At 45.9% G+C, this 20,873-nt stretch overlaps 1 protein-coding gene across 18 annotated transcripts in view; it reads left to right on the top strand.

The window, feature by feature from the left end:
• The window catches only part of LOC147617756 (uncharacterized), a 130,705-nt gene that overhangs the window by 15,447 nt on the left and 94,385 nt on the right, over positions 1-20,873 (top strand). For 12 of the 18 annotated variants that reach the window (XM_086776000.1, XM_086776001.1, XM_086775999.1 and 9 more), the window contains exons 6-8: positions 10,252-10,412; positions 10,535-10,819; positions 10,911-11,165. In XM_086776000.1, coding sequence (XP_086632126.1) covers positions 10,252-10,412; positions 10,535-10,819; positions 10,911-10,961 — 497 coding nt within the window. In that variant the 3' untranslated portion in view covers positions 10,962-11,165. The remainder of the gene's footprint in view (positions 1-10,251; positions 10,413-10,534; positions 10,820-10,910; positions 11,166-20,873) is intronic. The other 6 variants (XM_086776002.1, XM_086776006.1, XM_086776007.1 and 3 more) reach the window with 1 other exon arrangement.

Below are 20,873 nucleotides of genomic sequence, written 5' to 3'. Positions count from 1 at the left end.
GATCTTGTGGGGGAACAGCCAGGTGGTGAAGAGACAGAGTTGTGCAGGGCATGGGGCAAAGTAAGAGATCAGAATGCCTTGATATTCTTTGACACAGGTGCTAGAGCCAACTTCATTTCACCAGATTTGGCTGCCCGATTGGGGATTCGCGCAGAGGAGATGGGGCCGTTACATGAGGCTAACATGGCTTGTCCAGGGTATGCAGAACCCGTTACTCCTATCATTGGGAAGCTCCGGCTTCATTTGCAGGGTTATGTGGACAACGAAGAGTTTTTCATCATGCCACTGGATGGCTGTGATGTTTTGTTGGGTATGCCATGGTGCCATAGAGTACATGCGGTGGTGGACACCTACAATAGGGAAATCACTCTGACTCATAGAGGGAAAGAACATGTACTGGATGTAAAACTCAAAGGGGAATCTGTTCCTATTGTATCCGCTTCGGCGATTTCATCAGTAATGAAAAAGCATCTTTCCGCGTACTTGATTTATGTAAAGGATGCACAAGATGATGAGTCTAAGTCTAATTTGTCTATGTTAGATAAGGACAGGACTGATTTCTTATGTGGGTTTCAAGATTGTTTTTCCGAGTCACTGCTAGGAGAACTTCCTCCTGAGAGGCCAGAAGATCATGCCATTGATCTAATTCCTGGTAGTACCCCACCGAATAGACCGTCGTACCGTGTTAGTGCACCCCAATAGGAGGAGATTATGAGTCAGGTGCAAGAGCTTTTGAATAAAGGGTTGATACAGCCTAGCTCATCACCCTTTTGCTCACCTGTACTCTTAGTGCAAAAGAAGGATGGTTCTTGGCGCATGTGTATTGATTACAGGGTGCTGAACAAGAACACCATCAAGAATCGATTCCCCATACCGAGGATCGATGACATTTTGGACCGCTTACAGGGCTCCACAGTTTTTAGTCATCAGATACGTATTAGACCCGAGGATGTGCATAAGACAGCATTCCGAACCACGTTTGGGTTGTATGAGTTTTTGGTTATGCCCTTTGGTTTGACAAATGCACCTGCCACATTTAACAGAATGATGGACTGGATTTCCAGGCCTCATAGAGCATTTGTGGGCACTTTCTTTGATGATATGATTGTGCATTCACGAACGGAGGAAGAGCATAGAAGGCATTTGGCCATTGTGTTTGCAGAACTCAGAAACCATAGGTTGGTTGTTAATGGCAAGAAGAGTGAGTTCTTTTTGCCAGAGATACATTTCTTGGGGCATATTGTGTCTGAGCATGGAGCCCGTATGGATCCAGCACCGCGGGGGCCGGCCGCGGGGCGTGAGGGCACGGCTCCGGGGGGCCGGCCGGGGGGCGTGAGGGCACGGCTCCGCGGGGGCCGGCCGGGCACGGCTCCGGGGGGCGTTCGGGCGGCACGGCTCCGGGGGGCCGGCCGGGGGGCGTTCGGGCACGGCTCCGCGGGGGGCCGGTCGGGGGGGGGGGGGGGGGGGCGTGGGCACGGCTCCGCGGGGTGTTCGGGCACGGCTCCGGGGGGCCGGCCGGGGAGCGTTCGGGCACGGCTCCGCGGGCGTCGGCCGGGGGGCGTTCGGGCACAGCTCCGCTTGTCAATGTTTCACTTCCAGATTGTGCATGTGGAAGGCAAAAAGAATGTAGTGGCAGATGCTTTGTCACGCAAGCCACAGGTCTCTGCAGTTTCACACTTGCTTATCATCATGAGCTTGATGAAATGAAAGAGCAGTATGCCCGTGATGAGGACTTTGAAAAGTTGTATGATCAGATGACTGAGGGTCAGCGGCATGAGCACTATACTCTCAGAGATGGATTTTTATTGATGCATGGCAGACTGTGTGTTACCAGGCCATTGCGCCTCAAGGTTATGATTGAAAGTCATGCTCCACCGTATGCAGGTCATAGAGGTATTGACGCCACGGTAAAAGCAGTGGAGACTTTCTTTTATTGGCCAACCTTGAGAAGAGATGTTGATGCCTTTGTGAGGCAATGCATCGTATGTCAGAAGGTAAAGTTTGATCGTCAAAAGACACCAGGGTTATTTATTCCAGATAGACCTTGGGAGAGCATTGCCATGGATTTTATATTTGATCTTCCATGGACACAAACGGGCAATGATGGCATTTGGACTATCATATGCAGGTTCAGTAAGCAGGCTTATTTCATTTTCGTGCGTAAGACGATCAAAGTGGATCATATGGTGAAGTTGTTCATGGGCGAACATCTTCAAGTATCATGGCTTGCCTACGTCTATCATTAGTGACTGTGATCCACGGATGACGAGTTTGTTCTGGAGAGGGTTGTTTGACAACATGGGTACAACTCTCAAGTTTTCATCGTCATTTCATCCACAAACAGATGGTCAGTCAGAAGAGGCTAACTCTACAGTGTTGGATCTTCTTAAGTGTTATGTATCAGAGCACAAGCAACAATGGGAAAAGTATCTTCCTTTGGTGGAGTATGCATATAACAACACTGTCCATACCTCAACAGGCAAAGCGCCCTTTGAGATTGTGGAAGGGGGGAAGAAGGTACCACCCATTTTGCACACAAAGGATAAGATTTTTGAGGCTGATCAGTATGTGGAAAACATGGATGAAGCTTATCGGAGAGTTAAGTTGGCACTCCAGAAAACTCAGCAGAAGCAAAAGAAAGCCGCAAACCGTCACAGACGTGATTTAGAGTTTGCATTGGGTGATTGGGTTCTTTTACACTTTGAAAAGGCTAGACTCAAGAAGATGAAGGGTAAAGAGCGCTTATTCCCTAAGTTGAGCATGCGTTATTATGGGCCTTTTCAGGTATTGGAAAAGATTGGTGAGGTAGCCTATCGTTTGAAGCTACCAGATCACTGGAGGATTCACAATGCTTTTCACGTGAGTCTCCTTAGACCTTTCCGTGAGGATGTGCCTGAGGATGTATCAGATGAGGCTCAGCCGGAAGTTGAGGAACTTGATGAGGTTCTTATTCCAGAGCAGATATTGGCACATAAGGAAAGAAAGGTACGAGGTAAAGTTTCCCGTCGCTATGTTGTGAAGTTCAAGAACTATTCACCGATGGATGTGAAGTGGATGGAGGAAGGTGACTTAACAGATTCACCTCAGGTTTTGCAGCTTTATCTCGATGCCTTTGAGTTAGAGCCGACTCTTGTTGTGGCTCATTCAGGTTCAGCAGAGCAGGGGTCTGGAGCATTACCTGATGCTCAAGAGGGGGGTAGCACCTCCACTCCCTTGATACAGACAGGCTCAGATGACATCTAGAGGTCGCTTGGTGCAGTTTTTTATCTCACCCGAAAGTACTGATGCTGACAGTACATCTGTTTATGGGACTTCTATGATATATGTGTACTAGTCACATGGAATTTTGTGGATATGTATGGTTCACAGTGGTATACAACTTGGACTATTACTACGCCATTGGTTTGCAGTGAATGTTGATACATGTGCATGGCTTAGAGAGATTGGGACGCTGATCTTGCCATATTGTATATTTCACTTTGGATATTTTGCTGTATCACCAGAATGCAATCGAGGACGCTTGCCATTTTTCAAGAGGGGGGTATGTCATGGCCCTGTGAAAATGGAACAGCACAAGTGTGGGCATGGTGGTTGCTGAGTCAAAATATTGAATGATTCACATGAGGGGTGCCCGGACAGAGTTAATGATGTGTGGACATCCCTAGGTGTGAAGGGGGAACTAGAACATTAATATTTTAATGTTTTATTGAAGGTTGCCCCTTTTCCTTAGTGGCCCCTAGGGAACTTTAATATTTATTAAAGTTGGGGCCCTAGGGTTAATATGGGGAGAGGGCAACTCCACTTTTGGAGTGCATGCCTCTCTCTCTCTCTTCTCTCTCTCTCTCTTTCTTTTGGAAAAACGTGGAGCATACGTGCAAGAGGAAGCGTGGAAAGCAAGAGGGACTATTCAACTGCTGCAGAGAGGGCTTGCTGCTGATTACTGTGTGCTGGAAGAGGCCGTACAGCGTCCGTACACATCAGTACGTCTGCAGGTACAGGCAGCGCCGTTAGGAGTCTGTATTGTGGCTGTTACAGGCGGTTGTTGCAGGTGGCTGTTGTTCCTGGTACAAGCCGTACAATACTGTATGACTGCAGTACAGTGTACGGACAGATCTGGAGCAGTCGGCGTTGGACTGTGCAGGTACAGTCGGGTACAGCTGGGAGCAGGCGCACCAGTTCACTCAGGCGACAACAGAACTGGCCGTACAGTTCTGTACGGACAGATTCTGACACGTGTGTAGGGGTAGTACGGATTGGTTCTGTGCAGCTTTTATGGTCTGAACAGTTAGGTACAGCATTGAAGTGGATGCTGAGAGGAAGGTGCAGACGAGTACACTCACACGGGTGAAGCAGGGTTGTTGAAACAAGTGTCTGCAAGTACAGATTGGTATCGTTACTTCCTCCGGTGCAGATCCACGAGCTGATTTTGGTAAGCTCTGCATCTGTTCATCTATGTCTCTTTCTATTGCTTTATGTCTTGCAGATTTAAGCTATCTGGCCCCTTGTGAGAGGAGGGGTATGGCAGATTGAAAAGGGTGGAGACAGAGGTTGAACAGTGAATGTATGTATGAGCTGAGATGTTGAATCATGTGCTTGAGATATGCCAGATGTATGCTCATGGTTGCCCTGCTTAGTGGTCTTGGCTGATGAGAGGGAGGCACAGTGTGTTGTTTTGAGACACAGATATGTGTGTGTGAATCCTCTGTGCTAAGAGGTATTGTGGGCTGTCAGATTGGACATACAGGTGTAATCTCTTGGCTGATTTTGTTGTACTCAGCCTTTCATACTTTTGAAATTGAATAAAGAAATACCGCAAGGGGCGCCAAGCTTTGGGGCCAACAGGTGTCGCTTTGTTTTCAGATTTGGGCACTCTAGCTCCAATCTATTTTGTTTTCACATCTAGACTACAAGTGGACGGGTGACTGCTAGTCCACCGCACTCTGGTTTCTATCAGAGGCCGGTTTCAGGTATCAAAGTGAAAGACCACCACCGGGCGGTAACGAACGGGTGGAACAATGGCAGTGAGGCGGGCTGAGCATGCGTACATGAACTGGTGGAGCTGTTGTGGTGACAGGCCAGGAGCTAGGTGACCACTGAAGGCCGAGGAGTGGCGGTGAGGTAGTAGAGCAGCGGCGGTGGAGCACTCGGCACTAGTGCTGTCAGGAAAATGGGCGGCTGTGGGTGCACCCAGCACTAATGGTGGTGGGCGGCTTTGGGGCGGCGGTGCTTAGGCAGGCAGCAGGATCGAGTGTGACTAATACCAAATTTGGCTAGTTAGGGTAAGTAGTGCAGCAGCTATGGAGGCTTAAACTGATGCACGGGGATGAGTGCAGTAAAGAGAGAGTGGAGAGAGTGAGAGAGGTATCAAAGTGAAGTGAGACATGCACCACTCAAAGATACCTTGATTATTGATGGTTAAAACTCCTTATCTTTTGACACAACACACACTGGGGCAATGACACATGGCAAGGGCCAATGACATCACTGCTCATCACACACACGTAAACTGCTACAAGAGGTGGTTCACATGCACTTAACACACACAAGTGTTTCACACATATAAGGGCTGTTCACACACGGACACAAGCGGGTACACAAACAGGGGTATATGTATATGAAGGATACACACACACAGACTCCGAATACCTGACACTACCTCCCGAGCTGTTTAGATTTCCTCCATGACTCCCGAGGTTGGTGACTTTCCAAGTTACACACGGACACAAGCGGGTACACAAACAGGGGTATATGTATATGAAGGATACACACACACAGACTCCGAATACCTGACACTACCTCCCGAGCTGTTTAGATTTCCTCCATGACTCCCGAGGTTGGTGACTTTCCAAGTTGGTCTTTTTGTCTGAGGCCAATGATCCCGAGTTGGCTCCATGACTCCAAGGCCGATGTCTTTTCAAGTTGATGGTCTTTAAGCACACGAAATGCCTTAAGCTCTCGAGCCTCGGAGTTGCCTCAAGTCCCGACAATGTTGGCAGACTTCTATGATGAGAACTTTCAGCGATGAAGTTTTCTCAAACTCCAGGTCTAAAACTGCACTGTTTTGAAAATTATGTCTGTTGCAGCCATCTTTTCCTTGATTTCTTCACTCTGTTTTGGCCTTCCTCCTTTCCAAGTGAAGGGTGTGCTTGTGTTTTCAACACAGCTTTGTAGCACAATTTGCTGCTTAAAATGCTGAATTATTCCATTTTTGCTTCTGTTTGTTGTTCTCCCAAAACTAAAATGTAGCCGGCAGACTTGTCATTGCAAATGTCCCCAACTTAGCATCATCTTGCACCTCAAGATTCCCTTCTTGATCTTCTTGATTCTTTTGATTTTCTTGATCTTCTTGAGCTGTTCTATGTGTCGCGTGTGCATTCTGTACTTGGATGCCACGTGGACATATTTGTACAACAAGTGCAGGACCTGGAGTGGTAACTAGTCCCTTGTGAGCCTTAGTCCAGGAGTCGAGTTAGCCAGGGTTCCACTCTAAGCATCCAGGGTCAGGTGTACAAGTCCCGTACATGGTCTTGGTTAGGTGTGCAAGTCTCGACATGGAGCAGTGCCAATCCGTACTGCGGGGTATGTTGGGTGGTAGGTGAAGGGGCAGCCTTGTGGGCCACCCCCACCCCAAAAGGTTGCAAGAATGGGTTGGGCTTGGAGTCGGCCAGTCCTACCAAGCTTGGGCAGCAAGTCGGCCAGCCTTTAGAGCGTCTGTACAGCAATCGGCTAGCCATACCAGCACTCGGGTGGCCACACATATAAAAAGGTGCTAGGTTTGGCTGAATAAACAGGTCATGGAGCAATAATAAACAGGCCGACCCCGTTTCAGCCCACCGACCAGCATAAAAGAGAATTATAAAAGCGTAGGCTTGTCTAGGTCTTTACCATCTCATATTCACAAGGTACTGAAGGTATCCAAGGGCCAGGACAGCCATGGGAGAACCCAAGCAAGGTGAACTCGAAGGTTGAGTCATGTACTACAGAGGAAAATGGCTTGCTTTTCAGTGTAGTCAGGGAAAACTTGCTTGCCTCTAAAGTTATTCTGTTTCGACTACAGGCTACAGATTTACAGCCACGGTGGACCTACAGAAAGTTAGTCTTTTTCTCATCATTCAATAAAGCAAATACACCAGTCCTTGGTGGGGTCCCTTTAGAGGGTATTTGGGACCCAATCAGGTGTACCTTGTCTTTGTTGTTGTTGTTGTTGTTGTTCTTCTTCTTCTCTCTCTCTCTCTCTCTCTCTCTCTCTCTCTCATGCTCTCTAATCTCCACTACATTGTGCAATCGTTAGGAACCAAGGTGCTGAATATTCATTATCAAAGTATAATCATGTTTGGAAGCTTCCACATGTTATAGCGGTATCAAAACTTTGCCTTTTGGTGAAGAAATTGAGCCAAGAAAAAAAGAAGGATTTTTTTTCTCGCTTGTGTGGTTGGTTTTCAGATGTCGGTCGCTCTCCTATACTGGTGTGATTCTTGTCCCTCGAAGGATAGTTGGTTTTAGCTTGCGGAAGTGACCGGAAACGTTTCCCACACACATAGTGGATGGTATTATTGTGGTTAGGGAAAAACTTGACCACTTTCACTATGGTGAATTTTGGCGACGAGAGAGAACACCAGACCCCTGTAGAAACTGTTTCTTCGACAGCGAGACTACTTCCAGAAGCCAACTCACTAGTGGTGATACAAACGCCATGTTCTAAGAATTATGCACATCATAGCACAACAGGGAGCAACTGCGGGCGTGTATGGCTTCTATATAGGCCTTAAAGAAAAGGATACCTCTTCAAGACACCTCGACACCCATTCCTCCCCTCTTTCCTCCACTAGTGATCACTGAAGTTCCGTCCCAGACTCCTTCCCAGATTTGTGCTTTGGCTATTTCCCTTGAGGAGTTAAATACGACAGTCACATGCATTACATGATTTGCAAGTATGGGAGGTAGAGCTTCAAACACAGGTTGCAGCCATCGTTGCCGCACAGGAGGAAGAACGACGACATGTGGAGCACGAGCGATATCTTGCAGCTCTTGATGCAAGGACAATACTTGCCACTTCTTCGACTCACCTTCATGAAAGGGTGAATTTTAGTAAGTATGGTGATAAATTCGACACCACAACTTTGTATTCCTGGATTCATGGCGTTATTTGATAACTTTGGAGCTAAGTCAAATTTTTCCAGTGCATTTCACCCGCATACGGACGGCCAGACAGAGATTTACAATCAATTGGCGTTCGACGTGCTAAAGTGTTATGTTCACGATCAGCAAGGTAAGTGGGAACATTTTTTGCCTTTAGTTCAAGTTGCGTTGAATGACTCGTTTTCTTTAGCTATTGGTAGGACTCCATATGAGGTAGCGTTTGGAAGACCATTTTAGTCATTTTTGACCAGGGACCAGGATGTCGTCCTCACTGTTTGAAGCTAACAGGTTGACAGAGTCATGCCAGGAGATTTTGGAGTCTGTGAAAGACAGGTTGGCTAAAGTGTAGGAGGCCTATACTGTGCAACAAGGACAGGAGAGATGTGATCTTCCTGCGTATATCTCAAGATCATGAAGCAAAGGTTGAAACATGGGAGGAAGTAATGCCCAAAGTTATCGTTTCGGAGCTTCGGACCCTTTCCCATTCTAAAGAAGATCAACAAGGTTTCTATGAAGCTAAAGCTACCTCCCAATTGGACCATGCAGGATATGTTCTATGTTAGTTGGTTGAAGCCTTATATTGGACCTCCTCTTTCCAATGTCCACGATGAACAAGAACCAGACATAGTGGACGAAGTTGAAGTTATGGTTCTAGAACATATCCTCTTGCATCGTTTCAAGCACGGCTCTAGCCGAAAAGAAAGAAAGTTCCTCACAAAGTTTCAAGACCGAGGTACACATGAAGCGGTGTGGCTTGACAAGAATTTCTTCGAACATTATTGACGACAGACTACTTGGAGGCTTTGGAGCTTTCGTCAAGTCAAGAAGAAGGGGATGTCACATGCATCCTGCACTTGGATGCCATGTGGACATATCTGCAGAGTAGGTGCAGGACCCGGAGTGGTAACTAGTCCCTTGTGAGCCTTAGTGTGGGACGTGTTAGCTAGGGTTCCACTCTAAGCGTCTAGGGTCAGGTGTACAAGTCTCGTACATGGTCTTGGTCAGATGTGCAAGTCCCACACATGGAGCAATGCCAGTCCATACTGTGAGTCACCCTCTGGAATGATGTAGAGGTGTGCCGGGCTCTGCCTGGGACCTATTGCCAAGCCCAAACAGCCCATAAAGGGCTGGGCATGCAGTTTCCCAGCCCTACCAAGCTTGGGCAGCAAGGTGGCCAGCCAAAGGGGCTGTAGCTCAGTCGGCCAGTCCATGGGCAGCCATACCACAGGCGGCCAGCACTTGGGCGGCCACACATATGAAAAGGTGCCACGTTTGGCTGAATAAACAGGTTGTGGAGCAATAATAAATGGGCCGACCCCCTTTCAGCCCTCCGACCAGCATAAAAGGGAACTATAAAAGCATAGGCTTGTCTAGGTCTTTGAAGGTCAAAAGTCAAGTACTACAGGCTGCAGATTTATAGGCAAGGTGGACCTACGGAAAGTAAGTCTTTTTCTCATCATTCAATAGAGCAAATACACCAGTCCTTGCCCTTTAGAGGGCTCTGCACTTCTTCACCTTCTTCACAGCACCTCCAGCCTAAGATTGAAAAGATCTTGCAAGAAGCACCAGTGGTTTGGGCCTAAATAGAGCATAACTGTTTTGAAGGATCGCCAAATGAAAACGGTAGGGTGTTGCATCCCTTGCCATTCTTGTTACTGAAAAAGCCATAAAGGGAGGTGTAGGGGGGCAGATTAAGGTTTAGCCAAAATTAGGGTTTTGGACCTTCTCGGGATTAGGGTTAAGTGGCTTGGCATTAACATACCCCTAATGTTCTATGCAATGATGACACAGTAGACAAGGTAAAAGCATTCTCATCCTTTGATTATGCAAAGTAGGTTTGTACATCACATCTCTCCTAGAAGTAGAGAGAGAATATCAAGAACTAGAGAGATAAAGTCTAAAGGTCATGAACTAAGAACCCCTAAATGAGTGTGTTGCTGGTTATATGGCTATGAATAGACGTTATTCCTTTTAATTCCCATCTTGTTGGATTTAAGCAATGTTTCTCAACATGGTAGAAAATCCTTGAAAAGATCATAGATTTGAAGATTTGTAATGTTTTAATTGGAATGGTAGCTGGCAGGTCTGACATTTAGTGTGCATTGTAACTAGATTCAGAGGAGATGGTTGAGGAGCAAGCTTTGGCTTTTGTGCGGAATCTTGTGTATGGCAGTGTGGATTCTGTACAGCAAGTGTTTGCTGAAGATAGTGCTATTCTGACTGCTGTGGAAAAGCAACTTCGTCTTGCCTCAAGACCGGAAGTCTGCACTCAGGTTTTAAACTTGCCTCTGTGCTGCTGCAATTATCACTGTGTAAACTTGCAAAGCCATGGGATATTTTCTTCATTTGACTCATGGATTGTTTCTTTTTGATCTTTGGTTGGATGCTGAGACAGGGGGTTTATGTCTTGAGCAATATTGCTGCTGGTAATGAGTCCCACAAGGAAGCTGTTATGAGTTTTGTGGCACCTATTTTGCCAGGAGGCTGCAGTCCTTCCCCTATATTGAGATTTTTGCAAGACATGAGCAATCCACAGCTTCGAGTTGCTGCAGTTTGGTGTGTCATGAATCTAAGCTATCCTGATAGTTCCGGTGCTGTGACTCGTGTAGCAAGGCTCCGAGATACTGGTATAGAGCAACAGCTGCTGAAAATGGTGGATGATCCTTGCCTCGATGTGAAGGTTAGCATCCATGTGCCCTTTGACTCTCTTTTTGTATCATCTTTTTCTCTCCCAAAGATTGCTTTAAACAGAGTTGTGCTGTGGGCTGCAGGATCGTGTAAAGACAACTTTAGAGCAGTTAATGGGCATGACCAGTGTCTGAATGTTTATCTTCTGTTTAGGCTGGTGATGTCAATTCAAAATTTCATTTGGATTTCCAGAGTGCAGAAGAACCAATGTGCATGTAAAACTTTCTATCTCATGGAGAGGCAATATTTAAGCCATCTAGAAACCCACATCTGATGTCTGCTGCCACATCTTGTTCATCAGCCGTTGCTGGCCTTGGAAGTCTGGTAGTACTTAATTGGTAAGCCAAGCTTCCTTTTATCCCCTAGAAAGATTTCCACATGATAAATACTCCACGGGGGAGGAATTGTGTCATCTATGTGCTAACAAACATTTTACAGCAACATCAGGAACTTTATCGAGACACGTTTAAGAGCACACTAATTGTATGTTTAGTCAGTTGTTGTAATCTGTACCTTGCCCGAGTGCTTGAGATGAGATGTAGTCTTTAGAAGCACGTGTTTACAAGTAGTGTTCTTTGTGGGCGACTAGGTGGACAATGGGTAGTATAAGTAGAATAGATAAGGTGGAATATCAAATGGGTATGCTGAGTTTTTTTTATTTTTTTGGTGGTTGTTGAAAGCAATGGTTTTTCTAGTGGCCAACCGCATTTTATTGCACGTTTTATCTCATTGCTTCTGATTTGGCCTGAGAGGCCATGGGTGAAGAGTATCTATTCTATCAAAGTCAGCCGAGACTTGCACTAAGCCCTTTCCATGCTACTTACGGTTTGGTTTCAGCCACAAGAAGTTGGCATCCATCTTTCATCTTCTGTTCCTTGCTAGGCCACCACACTTGACAAGCCATGGTGCGATTGTGGCTAGCCAAAGATACAGGCCAGAGTATTAATCTTTTTCACTAGAAATTGTTCTTTACCGGTGGTTAGATTTAAATTCATGCCGTTGGGCTACAAACTTGAGTGGATTACTGGTAGACCAACTCACTGGGGACTTCGTTGAAGTATGTTGAGCAGCAAGTGTTATCCTTTACATATTTGGGATTCAGAAATTAAAGTGTAATCTTTTGAGCAGAATTTTGATACAAATTGTAAAACGGGTCATTTACAATTGATTACTTTTACATAATTGATAAAAAAGTATTATTGCAGCATAGCAATAATACTTTTTTTAATCAATTATGTAATATATTATTGCAGGATAGCATGTAATAGTGGATTCTCTGCAGGCAAGGATACCTCTCGCAAAATCCACCTGGTGGCAACTAATTTTGAACTCACCAAGTTATTCACAACTTGCAAAAGAAAATGTACTTTCTAGATTAGGCCCGTACAACTTTCTGCTCAGATTTAAGTAGGGGAGGCAGAATAAGAGCACGATTTCTGCCTTCAATAGTTAGCCGAACAAGGACATGAGGTCATCATTTTCAGCTTCAGTGAAACACTGAAATAGAATATGGTGGTTGCTTTGCTGATAAGCCTCAAAGGAAAAAATAGAGGGATGAGTAGCAGAAAACACAGTTGGTTTCTGAGATCTTGTCTTTAGCAAAACTCGACCTTTCTTTAGATTTTGAACAATTGTTTCTTTTGTGGGGGGTGGGGGTGGGTTGATAGTTTTAGGGTTGTCCAATAACTTCATATATCGTGTAGCAAATCTCTCGACTTCTTTCTAAGGAAGCATATGAGATGTTGGACAAGTTCTTCGGAGCGCAGGAAAAGAACTCCAAGGTTTCCCTGTAGATTGAGTTCTATGGACTCATGATGCAGTCACATGAGAGCTTCGACGCTCATGTGAATAAGATTGTTGGGTGTTGGACTCACACACTCACACACACAAACCTGCACATTAGGGTTAGGTGCAGGGTAGAGAAGCTCACACACAGAAATGAGAGAGAGAGAGAGAGAGAGAGAGAGCCAAAAGTGTGGTATCCACAAAATGCAAGTCAACCCTTGCATGTTGCCACATCCATATAATATAGAAGTACAAAATATTATATGTTAGAGTGTCCTTTCACACTTGATGTCCAAGGGGAAAAACCACATGGGAAAAAGTGCCCTTGGTTAAGCCCTGTTCACACATAGCACTACCATAAGTGAGCATATGCCTACAAATCCCCCCTGTAGTGGAAGTGTGAACCTGTACAAGGGTAGCAGAACACTCTCAGTATGAGAGTAAGCCCAAAGCTTTGCGGAAAGCTTCAAACTTTTCTCGAGGTAAAGCCTTTGTGAATAGATCTGCAACATTATCCTGTGTAGGGCAATAAGATAAACTGATCTCCCCTGCATGTAGCCTCTCTCTGACATAGTGATAATGAATCTCTATGTGCTTGGTACGCGCATGAAATACTGGATTTCGTGCCATGGCCATAGCACTCTGGCTATCAGTGAGAATGGTGGTGGGTGTCTGCTGACACTCACGAAGATCAGCCAATAGTCTCCTCAACCATACACAATCTACTGTAGCTGTAAAGACTGCCCTGTACTCAGCCTCATAAGTAGATGTAGCAACAATGGGTTGCTTTTTACTCAACCAAGATATGCATGAGCTGCCAAGAAAAAAACAATTCCCACTGGTGGATTGCCTGGTATCATAATCACTAGCCCAATCTGAATCACTGTATGCATAAAGCTGCAAGCTGCCCCCCCGGGATAAAAAAAACCAAAATCCAGGGTACCCTTAAGATATCGAAAAGTGCGTTTGACTGCTTGCCAATGCTTTGTGCCTGGGCTGTGCATGGATTTGCTCAACAAAGACACACTGCATTGGACCACATACATCACTATGTATGAGCTGTAATTTACTTTCAGCTCTAACAGCTCCATCTTTGGGGAATGGTTTTCGTTGCATCTTTCCCAAAATACACCCCTCACATACATGTCTTGGTGGAGACTCAAGAGGCGGCATATTATCAACCATATGATGCTTCTGCAAAAGCATCAAACTCTGAAAATTTACATGCCCAAAACGAGCATGCCATAGCTCTGCATCATGCATAGCAGGAGTGTGGGCAGCCACTGTATTTGCATCATAAGTGCGCTTGTCATAGCTGTCCAGCTTATACAAGCCTTTGTATCGTGTTCCAGAAGTGACTATTTCATAACCCTTTGATGGGTCTTTTACCAAACACTTCCCATCTTCAAATTAAACCTTTAAACCTTGGTCGTTTATGGCTGAGACGGAGAGCAGATTTTTCTTTATTCCTGGAACATACAATACATTTTTCATACATATATTGGCACCATTGGCTGCAATAAGTATGACATTACCAATTCCCTTTACTGGATATGTGGTATGATCTGCACATGATACAGTGCGGCCATTTGAAGCATAAACCAAGTGCTGAAATACATCTTTGCATGAAGTGATGTGGCTCGAAGCACCACTATCAAAATACCATGATGCATTCTGTCTGTCAGATGCAATGCAAGACATATCAGTGTCCGAAGCACTTGGTGTGTCACTAGTGCATGTGACCAAAAAAGTGTACTCTTCCTGGATTACATTAGCTGATTGCTGTGTTTTGTCATCCGAAGAGTCTGCTACCGCATTGCCTGCTTCTTTCTTTTTCTCTTTTGCAATCCTTTTCCTACATTCACTGATGTAGTGTCCAGGCTTATGGCAGTAGTGACATTTGCCCTTCTTTTTGGGCTTGTTTGCATCCCCTTTGTCAGACTTTTCACCACTAGAAGAGGGCTGTCCATGACCAGCCTTGCTAGACTGTTGTCCCCCATGCTTAAAGCTCTTTGCTTTACCCTTATCCTTGGCTGTAAATGCCTTTTCTCCACCACGGTTGCTCGATAAGTTTGCTCTTGTTTGCTCTTCCTGCAAGAGTAAACCCACGAGCTCTTCAAAAGTGACGGGATCACCACCTCCTCTCATTGAGAGGTTGAGAGAGGTGTGAAAGCCCAAGTAGGAAGGCGGTAAAGAATGAAGAGTGTTGGTGACCATCTGTCTGTCTGGGATAACCTCATCAATGTTGAGCAATTGTTCCTGCAAATCTTTCACTTTGGTGAGATGATCTGCCATGGAGTCACCCTCATCCATAGAAAGAAGATCCAATTGCCTCTTCAAGTAGGCAACTCTTGCCTCGTTGCGTACCTGATACATTGCTTCCAATGTGTCCCATGCAAGCTTCGATGTCTTGCATGAACGAATGTGCGGAATAATAGTCCTTTTGACTGAAAGGGCTATCAATGACATGGCCTGTGCATCTCTAGAGTCCCATCTCTTCTACTCTTGTGTGGGAGCAGGATCTATATGAGGAGCTCTTTGAGCACCTCCCCTTTGAGGCGTGGCTGGCTGAATGGTATGTGGGCGACACACGATGCCCCAAAGCCCTTTGGCTACCAGCAAATTACGGATCATAAAACTCCAAAGGGAGTAGCTAGATCCATCCAGCTTGTCCTCCTGGGTGAGCACACCAAATACATCTGTAGCATTCTGTGCCATGTCAACAAAGTATAACGGCAAGCAAACCAAGCACCAATGTGCACTGCCAGGCAACCAAATGTCCTGTGCAAATGTATGCCTGCAAACCAAAGCAAGTGTAAACCTGCACCAAATTGTCCAATTACACACAATGTGTATACATACGCGACAAATCGCAGCTGTAATGCCCAATTACATGCTCCAATCTGAAAATCCCCAATTTTTATGCACTCCAATCGCTTCAATGTGCATCTAATTGGCCAATTTTCACAAAAGCCCCAAATTTCTGCAAGTGAAAGAGGTTCAATTTGCTGATTTTGACCTCAATTTTGAAAACCCCCAAATTTCTGCAAATGAGAGAGGTTCAATTTGCTGATTTTGACCTCAATTTCGAAAACCCCCAAATTGCAGGCTGCCCAATTTTTTCAATTTGTCCTGAAATGGAGAAATCCCCAAATTGCACCTGCAATTTTCCTTTCAATCTGACTTGCACAGCATTCATTGTCTGCAAAATCGGCATATGACCTGCACTGCAATGGCTGCAGATTTTGCATTTGGGTTTGATAAAAAAATTGTACAGAGAAATACCTTCAGGCAAGGGCAGCAGGCTTGGAGCAGACAAATTGAAAAAGAACTTGGGCGATGGAGGAAGTCGTTGCAAGTGGCCAGTCGTTGCAGGTGGAGACGTTGGAGGGAGTCGTTGCAGGTGGAGAAGGCGGATGGTGTGGGCAGCCGAGGCGGACGTTGTGCAGCTGTCGGGTCCCAGCGAGCAGCAGGCGGAAGCAGCTGGAGTCGACTTGCGAGCAGGCGTGAGCCGTTACGATGGCTGTGGGTAGCCGATGGGGAGAAAAGCAGACGGGCGCTAACTAGGCGGCTGGTGCGAACAGCAGAGGCGACAGGGCAGGCGGAGTCGGGCGCTCAGAGCAAGGCGAGCACGGAGGCCGTAGGGAGCGCTGGGCGCTGCTGGGCACGGTGGTGTCAGGCGAGCGAGAGGCGATGAGGCGCTGGCGGCAGGTGTTGAGGTCGCTGGCGGTGAACAGCAGACGGACGTGCAAGGAGGGTGGCCGCGAGTGTATCCGGCTCGAACGAAGCAGGATGCGGGCACCGTGGAAACGGAACAGGAACGGCGAACAGGCCGGCGTCGGGCGACGGCCGGACACGAGCACCTGCCTCTGGTCGACCGGATGAAGCGCTGACGGTGAGGGTGCCCAGATGCGTGACGGAGCTGGGCGGCGCTGGTGGCGGGTCGCCGGCTGCAGAGGAAGTGCCGCCCGGGAGCTGGGCGGAGGTGGTGGGCTCCCCACTAGTGCCGCCTGTCTCTGGCGGCCGGACGGCTGAGCTCCGACGGACGGAAACACAGCGGCGACGGAATTCGACGGACGGAAAAATGCAGGCGACGGAATTTGGTAGCCTGTGGACGGAATTTTCCAGCAACAGAATATTAGGGCCAGCTCCCAACTCCCTGCTCTGATACCAAATGTTGGGTGTTGGACTCACACACTCACACACACAAACCTGCACATTAGGGTTAGGTGCAGGGTAGAGAAGCTCACACACAGAAATGAGAGAGAGAGAGAGAGAGAGAGCCAAAAGTGTGGTATCCACAAAATGCAAGTCAACCATTGCATGTGTGCCACATCCATATAATATAGAAGTACAAAATATTATATGTTAGAGTGTCCTTTCACACTTGATGTCCAAGGGGAAAAACCACATGGGAAAAAGTGCCCTTGGTTAAGCCCTGTTCACACATAGCACTACCATAAGTGAGCATATGCCTACAAAGATGAAGTCCCTCCAGCTTGTAGCAGTAAAAGCTAAAGTGGAGGAAGATGTGGCCGTAGTTGTGCTTATCAAGTCCATGCCGGAAGAACCCTATGGTACCCTCACCACACTAAATAATCTCCCGACACTCACCCTGAAAGTACTGAAACTCCTTCAAGGAAGAAGAAAGGAAGTTCAAAGCTAGAGCAATAGGAGGGGACAACTCCTTCTACACAAAGAAGTAGAACTTCAAGGTAAAAAGTGCACTATCTATGGTAGGACCAAGCACTTGTTTTTCAAAGAAGCCATGCAAGCACTGCGGTAAGACAAATCACCATGAAAATAACTGCAATCACAAAGCACAAGCAAATATCACCTAGGAGGAAGAAGATGGCAAAGAAGAAGCAAACTTTGCAGAGTTCGAAGTAGAGTGGGCTTTCTAAAAGCCCTCAACAACAAAGAAGTTGGTTGAGTCTGCCTTGCATCTCCGAAGGTTTGACAGAAACTCAGTATGAAGGGCTTTGTGTGAATATATGCTCTTATGTGTGTGTGTGTGTGGGGGGGGAGTGCGTGTGTGAGAGAATATCTTGATACAGAGTTCTACACCCACTATTGGGCACTGATGACGTTAGTGGGGATGTTGTCCATACTATGCATAATGGAGTTAATAGTTATATAGTCTTGTGGGTTGACTACCATGAGTTCATGAAGGATTGCATCACTCATAACATTCCAATGAAACTAAGTCATAGGCTTAGATTAATCCAAGGAAGTATGTACTAGGATAACACTTGAGGAGGGTGTGGAAAACAAGCCTTAAATCCCAATACAAATGTTGTCGGCATCTAAACAGCCTCTTAGTAAGTGTTTGTGTATTTGTGTGTGAACCATCTCTTAGAGGGGCACATAATATCTAGATATCTTATGTGGTTTGACCTAAGCAATGATGTCAACAGTAGTGCCGTGTGTCAACTCCATGTGAGTGTGACTTAATCAAAACATAACTCCACGGGCTATAAAAATGTACTCACTCCTTGTACTTTCATATGATAACATCACATCAATATAGCACTTGAGTTTTGTGCAATCATTGTCTTGTACTCTCTTTCACTCAACCATGGGTGCTGCACTGTTTTTGTCACCATAGCTGAATCCTAACCCTAACCCTAAAATACCAACAAGGCTTCCTTTATGAGGAGTAGCCGTTGTGGTGAGCACACGGGCACTTGGCAGTTCCCATCGAGAGCTCCTAGATGGTAGGCAAGTGTGGCTAGGTGGTTAGGAGATAGCGTATGTACTCTGCCAAGTGGGATGTATGCTTGTGGGGGCAATGTGACTGCAATAGTGAGTGTTGGACATCAAATCAAGGACACACTGTTCTCGGGTTGCGGGACCGGTTTGAAGGTCCAGACGGTCTCAGATGGCTATGGGAGCTACACAAAGTTCCTCATAGGACATTGTTGTAGTCTAATATCGTCCCAGTCGGATGATGTGGTTGGTTGGTCATTTTGGACCAAATTGTGGGTTGGCCAACGTGGCCAACCTACGCCCATGCCGACCTTGGGTACTATATATAGACTAGTTTGGCAGCCTTAGTTTATCATTGAGGCCATTGTGTTGAAGCACTCTTGTAAGCAAGACATTGTGTGTCCATAGTTTGTCTAGATCGCCATCAAAGCTCCTTACTTGGACCACAGTTGTGTCCATAGTTTGTCTAGATCGCCATCAAAGCTCCTTACTTGGACCACACGGTTGGGCGGACGCCATCAATTAGTAATCAAGTTTTTGCAAGCAGTAATTTTGTTAACTCTCCACTTCTTTCGACAATTGAGTGCTTTGTATTGTGTTGATCTTGCTTCCGTTATTGTGAATTCTTACATCTCCTTTCCCCTATGCTCCTTTTATTTACTTATGTATTTTCATATGAGCTTTTCATTTGTTCTTTCTTTTCATGAATCTCCTTCCCCCTATGCTCCTTTTATTTACTTTTGTATTTTTGTACATATATGTGTGTTTGTCCTATTATTCTTCTCCCCCTCCCCCCTCCCTCTTTTTTTTTTTTTTCGTCTCCCCTTGTTGATGTAGCATTTCCTAGTTTTAGCCATCTCAAAATGACATTCTGTTTCTCCATATCCCATAACTATGTAAGTTTGTGTAACCCAATTGGGGTTTTTAAGGAATTGAACTCATTTATTAAACAGGGATTAAGACGAAATGTCAAATCTGTAAACCATTCATACACACATATTACAACAAAAGAAATAGCATAATGAGATAAAGACACCACACTGGACCGGAATGGCCAACCCCCCCCTAGGTAATGTTATATTACTCTGGAGTTTTCTAGTTTTCACATGAACATAAAAGCAAATATAAAAGCAGTGAATTGTGAAGATTACTCTTCACTTGTCACAACCCTCATCTCCTCATGGAGAAGGTGATAGAGCGTTCATGCCAAGGCTCTAGGTGACTGGCACGGTGGAGCTACCACCATGTGTACCACACCCAACCTCCGAGGCCTTACAGCCGATATGCCATATGTACTATCCGAGACAAGAAAGTTCTTGGGACATGTGAAATACTTGGAACCAACAGGACTACCCCGGTCTCTAGAGTCCAATGACCTCCCAACGTGCTCCTCGCTCCCGGACGTGTTCAACAATTCTCCGGGCAAGGACCAAAGTTTTAGGCAGTCCCCAGTGAGTCTCCTCACGAGGATGGCTGTATGGATGTAAGAGTGCCATGTACGGACACCAGGGAGATGGCTGAATGTCAACCGCCAGTAGCAGGTACAGTGCACGAGAGTAACCAGCGGCAGGTACGGCAGTAAAATGGCCACTGTATGTCCTGTCACCTGTGGGTAGCAATACGGGCTGCACGGCGGTATGGCTTGGCAGTGTATGGCAGCACCTTGGCGATGTACTGACAACTTGCGCAGAAGGCACAGGTGATGATGTCAGCAATACAACAGTTGTACAGAGGTGTGGACAGCGGCAGGATGGCATCTCTTTGTTAATGATAATGGTGACGATGGGACTGAAGTGCTAGAAGTATTTGTTGATACTTTTACTAGGGACCAAGCCCACATATAATTGTACATTGTGGTTTTTGTGGGGGATAAAAAATGAGAGTGCTTTTCTGTGTTTTTATTAAATAAAGCTATACCCCCGCATTACAAGGATACAACCCTTTAAGCTCAATGAAATAAAATAAAGGGATGCCCACAATTTAATGAAGTGGCACGTGTGAGCTTTAAAATAGATGTGCCCGCCCATGTCACTTACAAAGTGAGATTTACAAGGTGCAAATTATTTACAATATTTTTAATGGAGTCTTCCTGCTCAAAGCCAACACATAAACATGTGAACAAACAAGTCACTCCACACGCCTTGGGGTTGCATAGTTCTGGGCATCCATGACTCCTCGTCTAATACTAGTCTGGGAGTCCTACAACTTGACCACTAGGTCTGAGAATCGTACCACCTGACCCAAGGATCCGGAGGCAAAAACTGAGCATGGAACTTTGGCGTGAAGTCTTTTCAAGTGATTGGAGTGTTTCCGGAAAGCCTTTCTGCCAACCACCAATTACTTGCGTTTCCCTTTATGTGCATAGCCTCAAATCAGAGCTTTGACTTCTCTGAATACTCCTCATGGCAAAAAGGCTATCTCAAACTGAGAAAGGAAAGCCAAAGCTTTATTGGTGTCAATTTCGTCCATGAGGTTCTCAAACTTGACTGTCAATTCTGTAGATTTGAAGTCCTTGGTCTTCTTCTTGGAAGAAGAGACCTCCTTTTCTGCTT

Source organism: Cibotium barometz, chromosome 36 (assembly GCF_041138505.1).
Source record: "Cibotium barometz isolate CiBa-2024 chromosome 36, ASM4113850v1, whole genome shotgun sequence".
NCBI lineage: Eukaryota > Viridiplantae > Streptophyta > Polypodiopsida > Cyatheales > Cibotiaceae > Cibotium > Cibotium barometz.
This window is presented reverse-complemented; position numbering and strand designations above follow the sequence as displayed.